At 35.2% G+C, this 17,159-nt stretch overlaps 2 protein-coding genes across 2 annotated transcripts; both read left to right on the top strand.

Moving 5' to 3' along the window:
* The first annotated feature begins 4,783 nt into the window (after positions 1-4,783).
* LOC137739362 (uncharacterized protein At3g27210) lies at positions 4,784-8,190 on the top strand. Its single transcript, XM_068478925.2, has 3 exons — positions 4,784-5,271; positions 7,221-7,301; positions 7,505-8,190. The coding sequence occupies exons 1-3, from the start codon at positions 5,043-5,045 to the stop codon at positions 7,921-7,923; spliced, it is 729 nt and encodes a 242-aa protein (XP_068335026.2). The 5' UTR covers positions 4,784-5,042; the 3' UTR covers positions 7,924-8,190.
* Positions 8,191-12,191: 4,001 nt separating this feature from the next.
* LOC137740967 (triacylglycerol lipase 2) lies at positions 12,192-16,657 on the top strand. The gene is made up of 9 exons (XM_068480769.2): positions 12,192-12,437; positions 12,531-12,659; positions 14,347-14,487; positions 14,626-14,736; positions 15,306-15,449; positions 15,561-15,601; positions 15,776-15,855; positions 15,957-16,052; positions 16,218-16,657. Exons 1-9 carry the CDS (start codon positions 12,255-12,257, stop codon positions 16,547-16,549), a joined length of 1,257 nt encoding a protein of 418 aa, XP_068336870.2. The 5' UTR covers positions 12,192-12,254; the 3' UTR covers positions 16,550-16,657.
* Positions 16,658-17,159: the final 502 nt, after the last annotated feature.

Below are 17,159 nucleotides of genomic sequence, written 5' to 3'. Positions count from 1 at the left end.
CTATGAAAAATATCAGTAAGAGAGAGAGAGAGAGAGAGAGAGAGAGGAGGAGGAAAGCCACGTGGACGGCGCGTCTCATATGAATTTGTTCTTATATTCAATAATTTGACTGATTGATTGATAATTATTCCAAGTGAAGATATGACCAAAGTATGGTGTGGATGCGTTCAAACCACACGATAGAGACAAGGCCAGCCCAAAACAGCAATTATGCTTCAATCGCTAATCAATTTCAATCTCTTCTTTATTCGTGTTTTTAGAATCAAGCATTAACTTTATACATAGTTTTTTGTTGCTCAAAGCTCACACTACACGAGCAATTATTTGGTATACGAAACACAATCATCGAATGTTATTTATCAATCCAAACGTCTTTAAAATGCATAAATAATACATAACTTTTGAGAAATCTCATTCAATTAGATAGAATAATTTAAAAATAAAACAAAAAAATATTACAGTCGGTTCGATAAAGATCAAGTGACATGACCGATTATTATTTAAATGAGATAGTCTGATAGATCCCTGTAAGGCAAGTGTTGTAAGTTCTTATTATTCCTTGTCTACAATTATCCAAAATTTGATTTATACTACCCTATAGATAGTTCGAAATGCATAGGAACAATAATCAATTTTAACTCGAATGGTTTGTAGAGGAACTCTACCTTCTTAGATCCATTCAACACGTACAATTTCTTTTATGTCGATACGTCTTGCAATTTGTACTTGAATCCCTTTTGTACCTGTCTGTTCAATTAATTCAATAGCTTTTGTCATTGCTTTGCCAAAATGAAACTCTATTATTTGATTATCCTGCTATAAATTGAGGAGGAGTTGATAGAAGAGCTTCGGATCGAATCTCATGTTTCCTGAACTTATAATTTTTTCTTCATATCATACAAAGTTTTAGTGAATTCACATCTTCTAAATGTGCTATGTCGACTTAGATTTAGGGCATGGGGGCCATCGACCCCACTCAACTATCATATATGCCCTTATATTATCGTATGTCATGATCATGTACGTGGCGCACTGCATGACCTGTCTGTGTGTTTTCCCTCTTAAGTAAAACTTTTTTTTAGGTCAAATCCCTTAAGTGAAACTTTATCCATCTTTTTGGACAGATTAGTTCTTAATTAGCAAGTATTGGAAAGCGAGGAGGAAAGACAAAACCCCTTTGTTATCCTTTTTTGAAGCTCTTAAAACTATTTTATTTCTTTAATGGGGTTCTCTCTAAACATAATAGTAAACTAATTAAGTATCCACCACCACTCGATGAAAGATTAAAAATAAAAGTAAAAAGTGCGTGGCACTTGAGAGAGACAATTTACTTGTAATATGTAATTTTTTATGATTAAATTATTATTTAAATATTAATTAATGTATTAATTTTTTATTAATAACATATCATATAATTTATAAATATGATTTAAAATTTAATTTACCTAGCATTATTCTAAAACAAACAACGATTGGGAGCAACTTAATTTCATCTACCAGTCACCATTGTACGAGCAATGATCCTTGTTAGATATTTTCATTATCATCATTCATGTCCCGCCCCCTCTCACGCCACACTCATCACTCATTACATTTGGCGGCCTCACACAAGAATCTCTCCTCACTCAAACTTACCCCTTGCATTCTGACTCCACTGCATTTTGGTCGAACAACCATGTGGGACCGGCATCAGTTTTTTTTAACTTTCTAAAGAATACCTAAACTGCACTTTTCACGCTTCTCTCTAATACTATATGGAAACCTAACCCTACCTAATACCTGTGCAAAGGATTCTTGGAACACAACTGTTACCATTTTTATGATTTTTTTTTCTCGTCCATGTTTGCACACATATAAATTAGAATCCAAGCGTTTTTCTTTTCTTTGAGTGATGAGGTGCGATTGATCTTGCTGGACTTGCACTACACATTCCCACGAGGAGGCAAATTCAGGGGCAAAGCATATGAAACTTCAGGTTGAATGGAGTGTTGATTGCTTGCCCACTACAATTACTAACTATTGCCTCTCGTGCATGAAAGGGACGTCGTCGACGTAGAGTAGACATAAAAAAGGTAAATAAACACAAAAGAAGAAGAACAATCGAGATGGAAACAATACCAAACTCTTACACAAGGCAAACTAAAAGGCATTTATCGCTTTAAAAGGAAAGTATATGAAGGTCTTTATTTCTGTTACAAGATGAAAGACTTGTTGATTTATGGCAGACGATACACACACGTCTATATACTTACTTTTCTTAGGTGTAGGACCTTAATCTTTATCTTCATTTATGCTCCTACATTAACAAAAGTTTAGTGTATGGGTGGACGTTTAAATGGTCGTATTTATAATGGTTAAGCCCGTTAGTGACATGTGAATAACTAATTATCTTGGATTGACTCGGGAAAATTATGAACATCTTGTTAAGAAAATACTTTGTAAATTTATTAAAAACGTACATAAAGTTATAAACTTCAATTACATTCATTTCACGTTCTTGTAAATTCAATAAATCTACTTCTTAGCCACGACCCATGCATCAATGAGAAGCTTGAACACGTGTTTAGTAACATCATTCAAAAATGTAAAAAGATTTGCAACGAAAAAAACAACATGATCCTAAATAGTTCCAAACGTAATATATATATTATAAATTTTTTATGATAAAATCTCACACATTCAATACTAATATGTGGTATATACAAGTATGAGACAACATTGTGCGATTAATGCTGGGCCACTCTTTGATCTTGAAAATCTCCTTTACAAGTTAATTAGGTTATGATCAATTTTGTCGCAGCCTTGGCGTAGGGTGAATTCCATCGTTTTCATCTTGGTCCTTTATCCAACTGAAGTTCTTATCCACGTCTCTCAATTTGTCTCTTTTGATGTGATCATGCAAGATTAGAAAAAAAAATTAGATTTAGATTGATTAGTGGAGAGATAATACAAAATTGAAAGGACAAGACGTCGGCTAATAAGAATATGAATTGAATTAATTAAAAAGCAAATTATAGTAATTTTTAAGTCTTCTGTCAATCAAACTCAAACCACATACAGAGAGGAGAGGTGTCATGCTGACCTAACAAAACTACCAGTTTCAAACTAGGGTTAACTGGCTACGTTCCATCTTGTCAAAAGTATGCCACGCTCTGCAATCTGCATGATTTTATTTGGTTGGTGATATTTACAAGTACTTTTTTTAATTCTTATATATCTTTTTTAAATTTATTGTTTAATTATTTTTAATTTATTTGATTTGATAATTAAAAATTAAAAACAGTCTGCAATGTTAAAAAAGGTATGTGATATTGAATGAATACTGTATCATAATCATTTACCAAACATTTATTGCTTAAAAATTAAAATAGAAGGCACCCCAAAAAAATATACTATAAAATCTCAGTATTTTTGTTTTATGATTTTTGTATTCACTCGTTCAAAATTTCATATAATCGGATGATATTCTTCTTTATTTGTAAATGAGAGGTTTTCTTTCAAAACCTTTCTTTTTTCAGTATGCCTGTTCGTATTTCATGGATGAAAATTTCAATAACAAATTATATTACTCATTATGTGATTTAGACCGACATCTCATTCTCTTTGGTATAAAATATATCATTGTATTAAAAAAAATTTCAAATGATATGAGTGCAATAATAAAAAATAGATGTGGAAAAATCACTCGCCCTGCCTGTTCGTTTTGTTCAGGTTTCCAATAGTTGATGGCATGGCAATAAATACCTTCAAAGCCTTGGATCGTCAGCTAATACCGGTCAACTTTGTTAAATAGAAATTCTCTTCAGACTTTCGTGTCTGAAGTTGATGAATTCAGAAATTTAAGTCACTCATTTTAAATTTTATAAACATCATATTAATTCTCATTTCATACAAACTAAAACTCCAAATTTCTTTCTTTTGAACAGCTCAAATCTTTTGACTATCCTGGGCTTGAGATGAGTTTGGTATGCATGTATATTTATATGTATTGCATTGCACATAATAATTCATTTAAACGTGATTATTGTAGTAATTAATGACATCTAATTGTGCATTTTCATGGACGTAGTTGAAGTCAACTTTTGACCAGTGGCCATCATTTTTTAGTATGGCAATTTAAAGTCCTTTTTAATCAACAATTTTATAAGTATATTTGACTGTAATTAAAGGAAAGAAAAATTCAAGCATAATTCAAGCACTAAATAGCGATTTTATTCCCTCAAAATTTTTGTTGACGATGTTGAAACAAAAACAATTTAATCACCTTAAATGTTTCATCTTCGTTTCTCATCAAAAGAATTTATACATAACAAAGATGATTTTTTTTTTTTTGACAAAAACTCGATATTTATTGAATTCAAATACACTACACCAAATTCTAACTAAAGAGGTTTTGATAGAGATTAGAAGAGTCCTCTAACCATATAAATTTATTGTCAATAGAAACGACAAACATAGCTAATGGTATTCTGAAGAAAAAAAAAATAACACTATCACATCTTATAACAAATCACCATTTCATATTAGTAAATTAATCAAATGACGATATGTGATAAACTTTAAATACAATTACGTTGACGTTCGTGTTGCAGATAAGATTTTTCCGGAGTTGAAAAGTTTTTTTAACCCTTGGGCCAAAAATTCAGAGATTCACCGGTCAGCTTTGACTTCGAGAGAAACAGCAGGCCCCACAAATTTCCACCAATACAAAAAAGAGGAAAAGCTCAACAGCCCCCAGTGGGGCACCACAACCCTATAAACCCACGATTCCACACAAACAGTAGAATGCACCTCCTCATATGGCCTTAACTTACCTTTCAAGTCCTATCTCTTTCTCCGCGCGAGAAAGGCATCTGGGCACTCAGAAGTCCATAAGCATAACGCCAAAAAACGCCCTCCTTCCCCTTCCCCCTCCCCCCTTCTGCTTTACTCTCTCTGCCTAAAAGGTGTGGTGTTCGGAGTAGCGCTGAGAAAACTATTGGGTTTCCAGAGTAATATATAGAAACTGATATATATATATATAGAGAGAGAGAGAGAGAGAGATGGGTTCATGTGTTTCGGTTCATAAGGACGCAGATTCCGTCATGAAGCTCCGGCTTTCAATCGGGTCCAAAACTGATAATAAGCTCGTCATCCCACCATTCCCAGCCGAGGATGATAAACTCACCGCCAATATTGACCGTCAGATCGCCGATCTTCCTCTTAAATCTCAATGGTCGTCCTCTCTCTGTGCCGCCGCCGCCGCCACCACCACCACCTTCCGGGACTACGGTAAGAAAAAACCAACCTTGTTACAAAAAGAATTAGTTTTTGGTCTTCTCTGGTCAAACCAATCAAATGTTGCCTTTTGGTTTTTTGGATATTTTCACACAAACTTAGGTAAATTCTTTTGAAAGAATAAAGCATGTGCTTATGCTTGGTTTTTGATCTTTTGGATTATAAGATATATGAAAGGTTTATGCTTTGAGTGCGAAGTGATTTCCGCATACTCTTTTACCGTATATGTACGCGAATCAAATAACAGAAATATGCAAAGATGCGTGCAGAACGAGAAAAAAGATTATTCGAAAATCATTTTCCTTTTTGCTTATCATTTTCTGGTTAATTATTTTTTATTTAATATTTTTTGGGTTTAGTCATAGCTTAATTAGATTTCTCCTCCTTTATTTGTAGAAGCTTTAGAAATTGCTTTCACGTTTATGACACTATCTATCTACTTGCCTTTTTAAGTATGATTCTATTGCTTTCAAGATAGTGAAGACAATAGCCCTTATTTCTTGTAGGTGGTTGTGGATTTAATTGGTGATGTGATATTTTTTTAAATAATTTCTAAAAATGTTCACAAAACTGAGTTGTTCTTCAAGTGTTTTGGGCTAAGGAGAGGGATCCTTCCTTCCGGATCCCTCCCTCTTAATATACTAAATTCGATGATTTGGGTTATTGAAATTTAATCGAATGGTTACAAGGCTCATTTTAAAAGTTATAATAACTTAGCCGTTTGATCAAATTTCAACTGTTGGGATCCCAGACTTGGTGGATTAGGAGGAAGGGATCCCTTTCCTTGGCCTAAAACTGGGTTGATCTTTGTCGGGAGTGAAACCTTTGAATCCGTCGCGTATTTTACAAATTCGACTAGAAATACGCCTAAACATTTCGATCATGCCCCTGTTTTTTGCAGGGAAAAAAAAAAAAAAAAGCTTGAATTTTAATTTTGTGTGTCACTTGAAAAATGTGAACTTTTAGTACACTAAGTTTGCCCAGATTACACAAGGAATCGGTGAAAGTCAATGTTCTCTGACGGAGCTTTCAGTAGGTGTGCGGTTGTTGCTGCAAGTAGGATTAGGTTGTTTTTCATATGACATATAATTTACTGAGATTGTGGTCCCTCTGCTTTCCCTTCATTTGAAAGTGATGAATATCGATGAGATAATTGACTAGAGCCAGTTTTGGCTTAAAGCATAGTCTCTAAGGGATGGATGGGCCACGTTTGGGAATGTGTAGTGTTTAGAGGCCAACTAGCATTTGGTATAGTGGTAGGCGAAATGATTTCCGCACACTTCTCTTTTCTTACTCTAAGTCTCCAGGCTCATGTTTATTTGCGTCCCTTGTCCCAAACGTGTAGTGTTTAGAGACGAACTAGCGTTTGGTATAGTGGTAAGCGAATTGACTTCTGCACACTTCTCTTTTCTTACTCCAAGTCTCCACGCTCATGTTTATTTGCATCCCTTATTCTTTTTTCATTTGTTTAATCTAAAGGGGATACATAAACAATGTTGTGTCGAAATGTAAAGGGGTATGCGGAAATCACTTTCCTAATGGTAGTTTACTCTACTTGGTGGGAGTATATCTCAAGTCTGACTCTCACGGAAGTGAGGAAGATGTATATTCGTGATGAGTTTGATACCTAGATGTCGCTAGTGCATTGAGATGGTGTAACTCTGCATCTTTCGTATCTCATTGTGTCATCCACGGTTCTGAAACGACTCATGTTGTTACTAGAAGTGGTGTACCTAATTGCTTCTGTTCCAACCTAGTTATATCTAATTAACTTGTGTTTGATTTTCTATTTGTTTGCTGGTGTTAGTCAGATGGATGTTTTAGGCAAGCATTTGGAAGCTTTCTATTAAATTGCTACAACATTTACCCTAATTCTGTTCAGCCTAATTTACTTGGGACTGTTTCATGGATAGAATTTTGAAGCTCCTTTTGTTCTTGAGCAGGTAGTAAAGAGGATTCCTTTTTTGATACCCGGCCGTGGTTGGACTCGGACTGTGAAGATGATTTTTACAGTGTGAATGGCGGTAAGAATCTAGTCGAATTCTTCGAGCCATTTTGTCTTGCAACATTGTGATTTTCCTTACGTTTCTTCCCTTCGGTGAGCTAGATGTAAAAGTTCATGAGAAAATGGATTGTTGGTTTAGCTGTGCCACAATAAACATAAAATGCAGGATTGTTGTTCGCTTTCGTGTTGAACTTTTTGTGACTTTGATGGCCTCCGGTGCAGATTTTACTCCATCTCGCGGCAACACTCCCGTCCATCACAACTTACCCGCTGGTTCCTCTCCAATCAACAAAACTCCTTTTGAGAACAGAACTCCTGTTTCCATTCCTGTTCCATCTCCAACACCAACAGAAAAGAAGAAGAAATTACTTGAACTTTTTCAGGAGAGCTTCAAAGATGATGAATACGCGAACAATGAAGTAAAGCCGCCAACTGCACTTAACCTCCCTCCAAAGTCTGTCAATGGAACTAATTCCGTGTGTAGTAGTGAGAGGACAACAAATGGAGACGTTCAAACTGAGATTGAGATGGGGAAACCATTTAGGGCCTTGCCGTGCTGCCTTCCAAGCTTAGTTTCTTGCCGCAGCTCGAGTCACAGGAAGAAGATGAGCCCTACCATTCCTGTAGGTGATAAAGCTTGACCATTTTTCCTGATATCGTAATACAGTGTAAATTTGAGAAGTTAAAAACTCGCTCGAGTTGCAAAACTTCGACCTCAATGTCTTGTAAAGTGCTAGAGATCCTAGCTGCTGCTGCTGTTGATGTTGAAATTAAGAATTTTGGGGATGGAGAGGCAGCAGCACTGAAATCTAATGGGAATCCATCAACGCAACTGAAATCTTAGCAGGGAGCTTGTTACTGCATATTTAATAAAGAGAGAAAAATCCATGTTCATATTTGCCCATTCATTCTATTTTGATTTATTCAATCTACAAGTCAAAAAATAATTATGGTTTTCGGAAATCGCTTTCCAGAAGAAAATAAGCAAGAGAAGCGGACATGAGGACTGTTTTTCCGATAGTTCATTTTCGGGCCTTGGGGCTTAACATGAAAATCAAGGGAGATGATCGAGAACCCATTTTGGACAACATTTTTGGTTGGTGTGTTTTCTCTTTGTCCGTTACAGCCGGGCACGAAATTTTGTGCCTATATTTGTTTTGGTTCCATTTGACTCTCATATGAACAAGAAAAAATTGTATAGAGCGGTTTTGTTACATGCAACCCTTTCGCTCGTAGATGTCTGGTGAGGAAGATCGAGAAAATGATTACATGAATCCGTGATTTTGATAGACAAAGGTTTTTTTAGATGCAATGAACGAAAAAAACTTTCGCAAAACAAAACGATTATATTTTATGTAAGCCTTTTTCTCTTATAAATATCACGGGATGATTGAGATTGAGAGCAAGATTACATGAACCCACAAGTTTTTCTCTTAGTGGAGGAGATGGGAAGGAGTCCTTTTTCAAGCCATTGTGAAAAAGTTATAAACTGATTCTTTGGTAGGAGTCCTCAAGATAATTTTTTTTTTTTGCCACTCTGACAAATAGAAAGTGGAATCAGAAGAAAGTGGCTCGATTTCTGGCTTTGATTCTTATTCATCAATCTTGTCAATGTGAAGGGAAGAACTGTGCGCCATAAAAAGCCAAAACTCCACAACGGAAGGCACGAGGTGGAGCAATAATTCAAATCTTTTTTCAGATGATAAGTTTGTATGGTTGTTGGAGTTTTGTTGAGGCAATGAAGCATGGGCTCATTGGGGGTGGACATGACACATTACACAAGTATGTTGTTATTATGACTTGAATATTACGATGTGTTGCGGTGCTATGTAAATTACTCTCTTTAATTAAAGGGAAGATTCGAGCAAGGCTGACTCATGCGACGACTCACTTATAAAAATGTTAAATCTATGAGGCGGCTACTCATATCCAAATTTGTATTAATTTCTTGATGTGAGATTTTTATTCTTTAGCAACTACTATATCCTCGACAATAGAAGTGAGTTCACATGAGATATAATTGGGAGTTGAACAAGATAATATTTGATCACCATTATTGTGATGCAATATCAGACAATTATCATGGATTTGCAACAAAAAAAAATTCTTTCAAGAGAAGTCCATGCTAATAAGATATAGTGTAGAGAATGTACAGCCAACAATGCTTGATAAACGGGTCGTGTTTGTCATTTTTGTGTTGTCTGATAAACGGGTTGTGTTTGTCATTTTCGTGTCATACTCGATTATTTGAAGGGGTCATGTCGTGTCAAATCCATTATCTTAACGGGTTCTTAACAGGTGATCCGATAACGACTCAATTTGTTAATGGTTTGTTGCGTTTCACGTTTGATTAATGAGTTATGCAATAAATTGGCATGCGTAATGTCTAGATCTGACAAACGATATCTTTTTGGGTTCTTAAAGGTAACTCGATAACGACTTAACTTGTTAACGGGTTGACTCGAAACCTATTATATTCATGTTATTTCGTGTTGAATTAACAAATCGTGCAACAAATTGCCTGACCGAGCCTTATCCTACGGGTGTGCTGAAAACATATAAAATGTTACACAACCTAGACAGCCACAAACAGATTGGTGCTTCTGCGAATCTTCCATTTCTATGACTTATTATATCCTAATTAAGCTAAGTTGTTCATCTCCAATGTGAAATGTACTTGTTCTTGGATACTGCAGTTGATTCTAAAGTTGCCTAAGCCACATGCATCACATGAATTCCACGACGAGAACTTTGTTTTCAGTTGCAGAACGCCAACTCAAACGTACAAATATAGCCAATACTTTGTACTTGTCATGTTTCTTGACGCACGATTTGATTGAACCTCCTTGAGATTACAGACAAATTAATCTTCCGAACTTGCATGCAGTGTCGATTTCGTCTGGGGAAAATTTTAGGAGGATAGCCTAATTCCATAAGTTGTATGGCAACTCTCACAATCAAATGAGACCATTCACATTAGACTCTATCTAGCTTTACATTTGTCCTATACTTTCGAAAGATATGATGTAATTATTAGGCTTCACTTGATCACAATCAAAAGACTGAGAAAAATATATATAATTATTAGACTTCGCTAACATGATCAACCGATCTATTGTGAAATTAGGAGTGCAACTTTATTCAATGTTACGTTCTTTCATCTATTTGCGTTAGAGAAAATCTTCATTAGATCAACCTAACTATATCATTTGTATGTCAATTCTACTTGGCCCTACATTATCTCCGCACAAGGAAATTTGTGAGAACTGCCATACAAATGTCACTTAATATTTGCAGTTTTGGATGGGTCTAATTAGGTACTCACATAATCGTGTAGTGGAGCCCACATTATTGTGTTTCCCAAAGATAAAATCCTCCATCCTAATCTCCAGTTCAGAGCTCTCTGTCATTGAAATAGCAACTGCAGTTCTTTATAGATCTCTTCTATTAAATCTTACCAATCAACAAATCAATATTATTAAAATTTAATCAAACGGTTAAAAACAGAGATCATTTTAAAAGTTATAATAACTTTAAGAGAAATTTTAATTAAACCCTTTACACCCAACTTACTGTTTAAACCCATATTATTTTTAATTAAACTATCAATATCTCTTTTAACCCAAATTTACTACCTAAATTACCCTCACAAACTCAACTTAATATATAAATTTGTCTTTACACCCATTTGAAATATAAAAACACAAAATCAGTGTTCTCCAACTCATTTAAGATTTGTCTCTCTAATGACATTTGCTTAACTGTGATATAATTTCTTTTATAAAATGTTGTAGAATACAATTATATCTGCTACCAAAAGATTCAAATTTGTTCCTAGGTTCATTATCTAATAGAATTTATCTCTTATGAAACTATTCCACTCTTTATTTGTTTCTTCTACTAGTATCCTCTTGCATGCTTCGTATCACATGAACAAATTCCCTGCTGCAGGCATCAACTTCATGCAGAGCGTTCTGCTGCAGACGTTGAGGCATTTACCATGGAAAAAAAATAGTCTCTTCTATGCAAGCATCATGGAAAAGGTGCTGATTTTGTTCCTAAGTTCTTAAAAAAAAATATATATATATATATATCAAATGATTTTTTTTTTTTTTGAATAAATCGATTCATATCTTAGTTGGAAAATTTAAAACTTCAAAATCACCATCTATGAGTAAAAAATAGTTTTTCTCTATGAAAGCATTTTAAGGTTTTAGATAGAATGAACGTGAGATAAATATTGTGTGATGGTAGGGTTTAATTATGAGGTGGGTTTATTGATAAATTTTGATTTGATTGTTAATTTCATCTTGTACTTGATGATAATTATGCAATAGGATATAAAAGACAATTCACATTTGAAGTTTAAGTTGGGTGTAAAAAAAGGTTATATGGATTCAAATAAAATTTCCCTAACTTTAGCCGTTTGATCAAATTTCAAAAGTCTAGATTTGTTGATTAATAGGATTTGATGAAAGGGATCCGGATCCCTCTCCCAACATTCCAGCTAAAATTCTTTATTTGCTTGCAAGGGTGGCCAATCTCATATCCTATGTATTTTACACGATCAGTTTCTTGATGGTAAGGAAAGGAAAGTCCAGAAGTGACCTACAATGCCACATCATTGAAAAGAACGTAAACATAACCCGATAAATTAAGTGTAATAACAAAATCAATTAAAATTTTGAAAAAAAAAGAAAATTCAACTAATTATATTATTATGATACTTAATGTACCGATCGTATGCTTTCGACACACTAACATTTTCTCCGCTTCAAGCCAACATCATATCTCACTAGTAGTCAGCTAAGCTGGAAATTAGGAAAAAAGAAAAAGGTACAACTCGTTTTCCCACTCTGTTCTGCCTCCCTTTTTCTTCAGCTATATAATCCCTGAAAGCAGGCAACTTTTCTTCAACTTTTTTTAGGCGAAAGGAAAGCGGTTTTATAGAATTAGACTAACTCAGTTTGTTATGGCAGCAGTCTGGGCGAGCTTCTGCTTCCTACTATCGCTTGCAGCACTTTCACCTCATCGAGCGCACGGCTCCACTTGGGATTCACTATTCGGCCGCAAACACGGTGCTGCGGCCGCCCCGACAGTTGGTATATGCGCGTCGTCGGTGGTTGTGTACGGCTACCCATGTCAGGAGTTTGACGTAAGACTTGAACTAATTAATTAAGCCAATATTGCAGATAATATATAGTTTAGTGGCTTAACTTTAGTTAATAGTGGCTGCACTTTTGTTCAGGTGACAACTCAAGATGGTTATATATTGAGTGTGCAAAGGATTCCGGAAGGTCGCGGGAAAGGCAGTGGTGGCGGCAGCGGCGGCGGGATTAAGAAGCCACCGGTCTTAATTCAGCATGGTGTCCTTGTGGTAAGTTTTCTCCTGACATCCTCGTTGATACGCATGATTTTGTCCGGTTTACGGGAATTCTTATGTACAATTAAGGTACGATCTCTCATTAGTATCTTTCTTATCTCGCAATTAGGACGCAAAATTTTGCTCCTGTTTACGTTTAACTATGCTCTGCGTCTTTGATGAAGAATCATTATGGCATATATTGATTAAAGTTTGCCTTTTCGTTCCACCACCACAATTTCAAATTATGAGAAATGCACCGAAAGTTGCTTTAGATAGATCGTTACGGGCAAAAGTCAAAAAGGGAAATTAAGGGACAACGTAAGAATGATTAACGCATTATGTTATATTGTTATGTACGTAGACGTGAGTTAAGTCAGATAATTAGAAATTTTTGTTGGTAATTGTCACATATTTTTGATAAATTTTTTTTTGTCAAATATTATAAATAAATAAGAGAAGTGTTATTGGCATTCAAAAATTTTCATTTTACATTCTTCATAAGTGTATTTTTTTTTTCAATATATAAAAAATTAAAAATGTAAAATAAAAAATTTAGAGTGCAGATAACCATTTTCATAGATAAAGTCGTTTAAAATATGAAACTTCCACGTAAGTTACAAGAGGACATGCCACGTAAACAAGATTCAAATGTTTGGAGGTAACTCATCGTCAAATTACAAAAAATCAAATTTAAAGTTTCAAGAAGTGGCTCTGAATCTGATTGGATTCTTATGAGGAGGCAAAAAGGACCATCAGAACAGAAGCTGTCCAAAAAATCATGCACCGCCTCACGCATAAATCCAACGGTGCATAATTCAAGATTCCAGCATTTGTTTCTCTTAATATCAATGTTTTAAAAGGCTCGCATCAAGGTGCGCTTAGGCGTCCTGTGAGGCTGAGTTTGAGGGTTGATACCTTTATTTTGAGGGAGTGGGCAGAAGGTGCCACCTAGGCGTGCCTCAGGGGATTTTAATTTTTTAATTTTTTTAATTTTTTATAATACTCTCAAATCCAAATTTTGGGTAGGGTTTTAACTACCTCATATCTATTTATTGCACTATCATCTCTCTGCCTTGTTTTTCGATTTTTATTTTTTTATATAAAGGATGTGTGCGCCGTCTACATGCATTGTTATATGTGTGCTCATTATGCTTTTCATCCTCTATTTTATATATATATATATATATATAATATGTATATATATGTGTGTATATGTATTTATAATATATGTGTGTGATCAGGATGATTATTGATTAATAATCTTCTTCTTTTTTAATATAATATATGTGTATGCTCAGTGTATATATTAAAAAATTTAGGTCTTGTGAGGCTTTGCCTCACGCCTAGACTAGGCTATCCCTCGGACGCCTTGCTCACGCCTCACGCTTTTAATACACTGCTTAATATTGACTTTATTGAAGTTGAGGTGTAACGTATGCAGATATAAGTTAGACCTGTTTTAACTAATAAGTGTACTACTTGTTGTTATGTATTAAGATATTTTGCGATAAACGTTAATACTTGTGCTAAGTAGGTGAGGAGATGCAAGTTGGGGACACTTATCAATTTCGACATGATTAGGAGTCGTCTATTTGAAGTTTTAGGACATCCGAGTTTAAATCTCTCAACCTGAAAGCTAGGGAGTCTTTGTCAAATATATCTTTATTGGTGGGTTTCTATATTGTGTATGTGAATGCAGGATGGAGTCACCTGGCTCTTGAATTCTCCGGACAGAAATCTGCCGTTGATTCTGGCGGACGACGGATTTGATGTGTGGATTGCTAACACCAGAGGGACCAGGTTCAGCAGGCGACATACTTCCATGGATCCCCGCGATCCGGTCCGATCTTATATGCACTTTATTTTTTATAATTCAGGATTAAATATCTGTTTTTTTTTTTTTTTTTTTTTTTTTTTTTTTTTTTTCTGGATTTTAATAGCAATTAGCTTAATGAGTTGTGATTTGTGACAATGGCAGAAATTTTGGAATTGGTCTTGGGATGAACTGGCGGCTTTTGATCTACCAGCAGTGTTTGATTTCGTGTATGGCAAGGCAGGACAGAAGATCAATTATGTTGGCCATTCCATGGTGAGAATCAATATATTTGTTCCGTAAATGCACCTTTGAGAAATATAAAAACTTTTATGAATATTGCTGGCTTATTTGGAAGTGCTTTTAAAGTGACTAAAAGTGTTTTTTTAGAGAAAGTGATTTTGGATTCAAAAATTACTTGAAGTGTTTTTTTTTTTTTCAGGATTCACGTGCATTTTTACTAAAGATTGGTTCAAAAAACATTTGCACCAAAAGTGTTTTCAACCATTTTAAAAACACTTCAAAACAAACAAAATCGTATTTTAAGTTAACCACTCATTGTCAGATGTGTAGGTTAAAACTTATGATAATGCGTGGTTGATTGAGATGTTGGCACAATGGCATCCCGATAGGTTTGAATTGATTTTCGCACACATTTTCTACCAGTGCACACTCCAGCAGCCCTGCTTATTTTTTAACATTGAATTGAATAGTTTAATACGAAATCAGTCAAGCGAATGCGCAAAAATCATTTCCCTTTCTGTAAATTTACGCATCTTTGTAGTTTCAAATCAAGACATTTCAACTTTTTTGAGAAGAAAAACATGTGTTGATTTGTTTGGCAGGGAACTTTATTTGTATTGGCATCGTTATCAGAAGGGAAACTGGTGGACCAGATGAAATCAGCAGCCTTGCTAAGCCCCATTGCTTATTTGAGCCACATGAACACTGCACTTGGTGTGGCTGCTGCCAAAGCCTTTGTTGGTGAGGTATTTCAGTTGTCAATAATTGTGTCAATGATTCCCAATATTAATTTGTAATACAATGTTTATGTCTTAATACATGTGACTAATTACTTAAATGCTTGATTTCCTCAACAGATCACTACACTTTTCGGACTTGCGGAGTTCAACCCGAAAGGGTAAGAATGACAAATTAATCACCTGTTTGTGTGTTGCATTACGGAAGTATTTATGATACTACGTAAAGTGTATGATCGCTGTTCATTTATATTATACTGGTTAACTGATTATATTACGTGACGATGTTTGGGTACTATCGACTTGGTATAATCTGAAGTTTGTCCTAATTGCAGGGACCCAGTGGCTGAATTTCTGAAAGCTCTATGTGCTTATCCAGGAGTTTACTGCTATGACTTACTACAAGCAGTTACTGGTATAATTAGTCAGTTCTTATCATCTCTAATTATTATAGTGCATCTATCATAATTATAACACAATATTGCTAATCACCTTCCTAAATTGATCTGATTTAAGGCAAAAACTGCTGTCTCAATTCTTCCACCATTGATCTCTTCTTGGAGAATGAGCCTCAGTCAACATCCACCAAGAACATGGTGCACTTGGCTCAAAGTAAGTTCTTTCACCAATCTTAAAAGAGAGGTTCTCGAGTGTCACAAGTTGAGTATGGCTACGTGTTAATTAGTCACGTGATGAAACATATAGATACGTAATTCTATGCAATTGACAATAAGACAATTTAAGTAGTTATCCATTGTGACATAAATTAACTTGCAGCCGTACGAGATGGGAAGTTGGCAAAATATAACTACGGCAGACCAGACTTAAACTTGATGCATTATGGCGGATTTAACCCTCCAGTTTACAACCTCTCCAACATTCCCCATGACCTTCCTCTGTTCCTCAGCTACGGCGGCCAAGACGCGCTCTCCGATCTTCGCGACGTGGCGCGCTTACTGGATAGTCTAAAACTTCACGATGTGGGGAAGCTCACTGTTCAGTACATAGAGAATTATGCACATGCAGATTTCATCATGGGGTTGAATGCTAAGGACATTGTGTATAATCAAGTGACTGCATTTTTCAAGCAGCAACACCGATTTTACTAAGACTGAGGCCCGAAGGTTAACTAATGGACATGGGTCATGAGCTCAAGTAAAATGTACCCAGAAATTGTGAATAATTTTAATGCATATTTAGTAGAATTTCGTCAACAACTGTTAATATTAGTAGGAAACACTTCTAGAATCAAACTAAAGGGCAAATCATTGCCAATCGATTGTTAATGCCAAAGGCAACAATAATTACAATAATAGTTATGTGCAATAATAGTCGAGTTCATGAGTTTTGGTTCGTCTAAATGGTGCCGCTTGTGATTTTGATTATTTGCCCGATTTTGCTTCTTGAGAGGCTAAAATTGTTTTACGATAGAAGCTTTTGGTGTCATAGAAACGTTTTATAGAGAAATCACATCATGTGCTCTTCTTGAAGCACTTACAAATGCTTTCTCAAGAAACAATTGAGTTTCTAATAAAAATTTCGATATATTTCTAACAAAAGTGCTTTTAACAAAAGTACTTTTAATAAAAGTGCTTTCTTCATTTTGTAGCTGTCATTTTTTGACATTTGCGTGTAAAACATTGAGTTCTCACGACCAGCCTTCTAGTGAATATGATCACCAACATATCTTTGTTTAAACTCCAAGCTTCCTTCCTTTGC

Source organism: Pyrus communis, chromosome 9 (assembly GCF_041283825.1).
Source record: "Pyrus communis isolate YQ-2024b chromosome 9, ASM4128382v1, whole genome shotgun sequence".
Lineage (NCBI taxonomy): Eukaryota > Viridiplantae > Streptophyta > Magnoliopsida > Rosales > Rosaceae > Pyrus > Pyrus communis.
The sequence above is the reverse complement of the archived record's forward strand: the minus strand, read 5'-3'. Positions and strand labels throughout refer to the sequence as shown.